The 6,414-nt window shown below is 38.2% G+C and overlaps 1 protein-coding gene across 3 annotated transcripts; it reads left to right on the top strand.

Annotated features, from left to right (window-relative positions):
- Window positions 1-2,676: 2,676 nt before the first annotated feature.
- Window positions 2,677-5,488, top strand: LOC125186624 (NAD(P)-binding Rossmann-fold superfamily protein). 3 transcript variants are annotated; one of them, XM_048083032.2, is made up of 9 exons: window positions 2,678-2,971; window positions 3,039-3,131; window positions 3,481-3,559; window positions 3,661-3,739; window positions 4,225-4,264; window positions 4,345-4,479; window positions 4,617-4,754; window positions 4,980-5,097; window positions 5,196-5,488. In XM_048083032.2, the coding sequence occupies exons 1-9, from the start codon at window positions 2,766-2,768 to the stop codon at window positions 5,247-5,249; spliced, it is 942 nt and encodes a 313-aa protein (XP_047938989.1). In that variant the 5' UTR covers window positions 2,678-2,765; the 3' UTR covers window positions 5,250-5,488. The 3 variants fall into 3 exon arrangements, with proteins under 3 accessions (XP_047938987.1, XP_047938989.1, XP_047938984.1); XM_048083027.2 differs by having other exon boundaries at window positions 2,679-2,971; window positions 4,980-5,488; XM_048083030.2 differs by lacking the exon at window positions 3,481-3,559 and having other exon boundaries at window positions 2,677-2,971; window positions 3,044-3,131; window positions 4,980-5,488.
- The last annotated feature ends 926 nt before the right edge of the window (window positions 5,489-6,414 follow it).

Genomic DNA, 6,414 nt, shown 5'->3' with positions numbered 1-6,414 from the left:
AGAAAAGAAAAAAAAAAAAGAGGAGGAATAAGCTGGACGAAGTCCAGAGGGGGAAATGGTCTAAAACGGGAATAATGATAGCCTGCGCTAGAAAGGAGATAACTCTCATAACCCAACGCTTCAGTGGTGTAGCATTAACTTAAGAGAGAATCGATCCTAACATCCCTGGTGAAGAATGAGTGATCGAGTGAACCTAACAATTGGGTAAGTAGAGAGCTATCTTGACAAACTGACAGATTGGCTAGGTGAAGGAAGGGAAAGGGCCTATTTGGAGGAGTGCAAACTATTGGAATGACCTTAATCTTGTGGGGACAGATGCCTAAAATTGAAACTAGCTCATGCGTGTTTGTGTGATTTTCTTATATTTCTTAGTTTTTCTTGAGTCTAGGTCTAGGAGTCGGTCAAGAGACAACCTCGCTTGATAGTATGGTTTAAGTGTGAGCAGTTTGATAAGGCTAATTTCATGCATCGGTAATGTGCAAAAAAATGTTATAAATTGCTGGGTCTAACACGTTTCCTAAGCCAGGTGTGTGAAGAAAATCGCTAGATCAAGGAAGTAAGGAAGGAGATGGTCTAGCGAAAGAAAAGGACGAAATGAGCAGGATTTATAAGGAAAATTGGCGTGACGGGGGAGTCTACAGCTGAGGGCAACAAAGTCATTATCAATACCTCGCTGGACCCACTAAAGCGCCTATAAATAGAGAGGAGCATGCAGCGTAAAGGAGAGAGTTTTTTCACTCTTCTTAGCTCATATATTTTACACACACTTGGGAAACATTCTGGGGGATAATCGTGATAGGGGGGGTACTTTCTAGAGATCTCGAGTTTGGTAACACCGTCCCAGTGAGGGCGGAGATACATTTGTTTTAATTTCAGCTGTTTTTGCTAGTTTCCACCGTCGAACTTCACTTTTGGGAGTCGACTTTGATGTTGATGATGTTTAACTGTTTATCGCTCATGGATCTGAGTTTAGCTGTTTAATTTCAAGTTACTTTTGCTTAGATCTCTCTACTGTTAGCGTAATTCTTAAATTGCTATGTCGATCTCTGTTTATTTCGTTATTGAGGTGTTTGATGTGGAATTGGGTGACAGATCTGTGGTTGATTGAGTGTTCGGAGCTTAAATTTGTAAATCTGACGTGATGGAGATTTTCTTCTGTTTGGAGTCCGTATCGGGCGCTTGGATCCGGAGTGGATTTAGCGTCTGAAGTTGGTTTTGGCGTGTGAAAGAAACAGTAGTGGATAGACTTGTTTTATTTCCTTGTTTTCTATTTCCCTTCGTCTAGGTATGCAGATCTGTAAGTTCTTCGTTATTTATGCATAGATTTGATTCCAAGTTAGTAGCTCTGTTTTTTATTTGCTTATGTGTTTTTCTCAAGAAGTTTTATGCGAATTTGGTTGTAGAAGACAATGTCACTGTCAGTTAGTACTGGAGTTAGTTATTCTGCCACTTTCCAGTCGTACTCTGCTTTTTCTTAGATGTGGTCCCATCGTAAAATTATTTCCTAGGTCTAGCTGTTAGGTTGAGTTTCTTTCTAATATTCCCAAGTCAAGTTAATTTTAATTTTTCCTCAACCCAAGAAAATGCGTGGCAGCAGCCAACACCAAAAATACTCCCAAATCCTTGATTACGATTCTTACGCATCCTTCTCTGTGGGATCGATCCCTACTTCTCTATACTAGGTTTAGTAAAGTGGTTGAGGGTTTTTGAAGCGGGAAAGTACTTGTGTGTCCGACGACCGGGATTCCACGCAACCTACGAGTTCCTAGACCAAGTGATCTAATGGACTTGCTGGATCTGGGGAACCTGCCTTATTTGAATTTCGCAAACACTGCACACACACCACACTTGTACTGTCACACCCAGAGATAAGCAGCTTCAATGGCGTGGTGGATGAGTTGGATCATCTCGTCTTCGGGCTTCCTCTGGCCATAACTGGATGAAATGTGAAACTCAACTGCTTTCAAATTTCTCCGGTGACTAAACCTCACAGAAGCCGACGGCTTCACGAAATTCGCTCCAACACTAATCTCAACAGCACTCAACATCGATTTCGCCACCGCAACGCACTCGTTCTCCTTATTACACATCGAATCGTCGGCGCCGCTGACAATCTCTTGCGCCGAATATTCACTCACGCCTCCGATTCCGCCTGAATCAAGCTTATCAGACTTTGATCCTCTCTCCACACCTTCGAATTTGTACTCCGCCGCCAGACTCATCGGAAATTCGGTTTCACCGATCTCGATAGGCAGTTGCTGCACAGTCTATACGGCGTTCAGATTCTACCTAGGGTTTCAATTTTCATCTTCTTCTCGATTTTCTGTATTTTCTGATCTCCAATTCTCTCTCTGATGGAGGAATACAATCATGAGATGAACGGAGCTCGAATTTGAGGTGTAATTTTGCGCAAGGAGATTCCTCAGTGTATGGAAGGAACACAGATGAGAGAGAGATCGAGAAGCAGAGAGCAAGAGATGAGAGTTGCTGAATTTTAATTACCATAAAATTACCATTATACCATTTCATAATAAATTAATCTAAAAATATTTTTCGTGTGGCAAAATCTAGACCATGAGCGGCTGTCTCATTTCTCAATTACCCTAAAAAAAATCTCAATTGACCGTGGATCTCTTATAGAAAAACAAAATTTAATGATAGTTAGAGAAATTTACGAAGTAAATTAAAATTCTTAAATTTGTGCCAGCAATGGAGTGCAGAAGATAAATTTTCAGCCCCAAATTTAATCTCAACAGTTTACATATATGGAGATTTGCTGCGCTTCAAGGCAATTGTCGCCGATTAATCTCCGATTTGATCAAACCTTTACTTTCCGGCCGGCAACAGTAAGATGCGACCTCTTCCCTGATGCAAAAGCATTTCCGGAAATATCAACGGCCGATCAAGTGTTCATTCTTGGAATGGGTTTCGTCGGAAAATTCTTCGCTGCAGATTTGAAGAAAAAAGGATGGTAGAATACGAGATTGTTCACCTGTAGTTTAATTAAATTCAGCTAACGCTATCTGTTTATGGTGAAGGGTAGTGAGAGGGAGCTGCAGCAGCACTGGGAAGAAGAAACAACTCGAAGATTTGGGATATTCAGCTTATGCATTCGATGCAAATCACCCACAGTATGTGTTTCCTTATTGGGGATCTGATGTTTCTTGTGTATTTTTGGGACATCCATTTAATTCATTTACATTCCGATGGAGCATCATATAGTACTCACTGCCACTTTCTGATTCAAATTGGAGTAATACTATAATTTAAACCTCATACAAAACTGTCTAGAAATAGTAGGTTTCTTGGTGATATGCATTATTTCTACTTGATCTCTAACAGGATGCTTTACTGAATTATAGTATACACTTTTTCAAGTTGGGACTTCATTTTCAGTTTTATAGTACCATTTTTTGAGTAAACTTCTTTTTTCCTAGTTAATTGGTGAATTTCTTTTCGTTATGCTTATGCCCTTTGCAGGGATGAGGTCCTAGAGGTTGTGAAAAACCATACGCATCTCGTTATATCTATTCCGCCACTTAAGGGTGTTGGTGATCCGGTACTCTAGTTCTTAGAATGTGTCTTTGTAGAAGTTCATTTGAAACCCGTTTATGTGGATGGTGATGTCTTCCAGCTTCTTATTTGTACTATAATTGGCAGATTCTTTGTCATGGAGGACTATTAGAGAGGGCCCTGAAGGGTGGTAGACTCAGGTGGCTTGTCTACTTGTCCTCAACTAGTATGTTTGTCTAACCAATTTTATATGTGCAATATGCTTTTACTGAAGAAAAAACCTTGTTCTTCATGTTATGTTTGAATGCACGTGGAATTGGTGTAAAGTGGAAAGGTGGAGTTTGCAATCCTAGAAAATTTGGTCTTAGAAAATAAATGTTATGAATTTGTATATTGAGATAAATTCAAAGCAATACTAGTACTAAATTACTAATATTAGTTAAAAGATGGCTCTCATGATTGTAGTTGTTCTAGTCTCTCCTCATGTTTCATTCTAACTCAAACTAGAGAACCATTCCTCGTTGCTTTATTCACCATATCAATATCTGATTGGATCTTCCAATTGAGAAAAGCTTATTTTTTGGTGGCATTTGTTTACTAGAACCTTCATTCTCTTTGGATAAGTTTAGTTTTCATCATTTGGTTCCTACATTTCATAGTAATATCATGCATATTGTTTGCGATCTCAATACTTTTTTATCTGATGCATAGGTGTATATGGAGACTCGGGTGGTGCATGGGTAGATGAAGAGTAAGCATTTGTATAAACTTATTTGAATGGTGTCTGTGAACCTGAAATCCTCATTAGAAGCATACATCATACCCTGGCAGTTATCCAGTGAAACCAGAAAGTGAACTTGCCCGAGCAAGATTAGCTGCTGAGGAACAATGGCTATGTTTCGGTCAGAATCTTGGTATTGCAGCACATGTGTTTCGTCTCGGAGGTATATATGGCCCTGGTAGAAGGTGAGCGTGAGAAATTAAGATAAGTTGCCTCAGTTTACTCCAATTGTTGATTTCTGTTCGATTTGATAAGAAGAATGTACCTTGATGCGCATTTACAAGGCATGAAATTAACAGTTTCAACATCTCTATGTTTATAGTGCTGTTGATACTATACTTAAGCAAGGGCCGATGTCAAAGGGTCAGAAAGCAAGATTATTAAAGGACTACACATCTCGCGTGCATGTTGCTGACGTATGCCAAGCACTGCATGCCAGTATTTTGCATCCATCTCCCGGGTAAATTATGAATATCCTGTTCTTTAGTTAGAGTCAGTTAGGAGATCATAGTATGAGTTGCATGAATAGAGATTGTGTTCTTTTATTGTTAGCATCAAGATCGTGATATGTGCTTTTTTTTGTCTCTAAATTTCAACTGAAACCCAAAGTTAACAAGTTGAAGCTAGATGTATTTTTAGTATAACCTCATAATGATATACCATTTTATCGTTTACTGCACTTCAGGAAGATATATAACATTGTGGATGATGATCCTGCCCCACGAGAGGAGGTATTTGAGTTTGCTCGAAAGTTGGTTGAAGAAAAACTTCCAGGTCGTGTTTATGCTGAGAGAGGAGACCAGGTACTTGTCTCAGAGAAACCTTCCAAGTCGACAAAGCGAGTCTCAAATGCTCGTATGAAGAAAGAACTGGGAGTTAACTTGCATTATCCTAGTTACAGGTCTGGACTAGGATGCATCATGGAGAACATGGCGCCAATGTCGTGAATATGTAGGAGTTAACTTACATTATCCTAGTTACAGGTCTGGACTAGGATGCATCATGGAGAACATGGCGCCAATGTCGTGAATATGTACCCAAACATATAGTTTAGGACCAGAAGCTAACATGCTTAATGTGTAGGACAATTTTTTTTTTGAGCAATTGTGCGGACCAACTTACGACTTTACGCTTCATTTTGTATTGTTGACATGCCTGATGTCCCTCTATATGGAGTATTAGTACCACTTTAAATTAGTGTTACGGTAAGTTATATACTTCCTCCGTCCACACAAAATAGAGTAATTTGTATATGACACGAGTTTTAATGTAGAATTGGTAAAGTTAGAGAGAAGAAAAAAAAAGTAAGAGGGAGGAGAAAAAGTATGTGACAAGTAGTGTTAGTGGAATGATGTGTAGGGTTATATTATTTGTAGAAAATTTTTCATAAATGAACGTGCTCTATTTTTTGTGGATGGCAAAAATGGTAATTGTGCTGTATTTTTTTGTGGACGGAGTGAGTAAATTTTTGAATCACTTTGTTGCAATTATGAATTAATGTATATTCAGTTACTTTTATTCTTCTCTATTTTGTTTTATGAATATTTCAAAAGCAACTGTTATTGTTATTATTATTATTATTATTATTATTATTATTATTATTATTATTATTATTATTATTATTATTAATTGTCTGAATTTTTTTTGTATGTTTATAATGAATAAATTTGGGTATCTGAATCCTAAAGGGAAATAGTAGTAGCTTTAATTCGTTTGTAAGATAATATTCCTCCCCCATCGTTAGTATATCTGATAAGTTTGTATTATCATTTATCCAGCTAAATTAATCAGAATTGGCAATACCATAGATAGATGCATATTAATCGAAAAGATAGTAGTAGGTCCCATTTATTAACTAAAAAAGGAAAAGAATGAAGAGAGGTTCACATTGAAGGCCCCCACCACCACCACCACCGGCAAAGGCTCCATCACAATTGTCAACTTCCGAAAAGGCCACCAATCCATCATATCATCATCTTTCTTCCCCACAAAACACATCTACATCTACCAAAGCTAGCCACATTCAAATTAACAAACAAAATAAATAAATAAACCCACCACAACTGGGCCACCACCCATCAAATTTCACGTTGCATCAAAAAACCCCTACAACTTTGATT

Source organism: Salvia hispanica, chromosome 5 (genome assembly GCF_029641045.1).
Source record: "Salvia hispanica isolate PSC_SH4W2 chromosome 5, Shi_PSC_v1, whole genome shotgun sequence".
Lineage (NCBI taxonomy): Eukaryota > Viridiplantae > Streptophyta > Magnoliopsida > Lamiales > Lamiaceae > Salvia > Salvia hispanica.
Note: the sequence above shows the minus strand (reverse complement) of the source record. Positions and strands in the feature narration are given on the sequence as shown.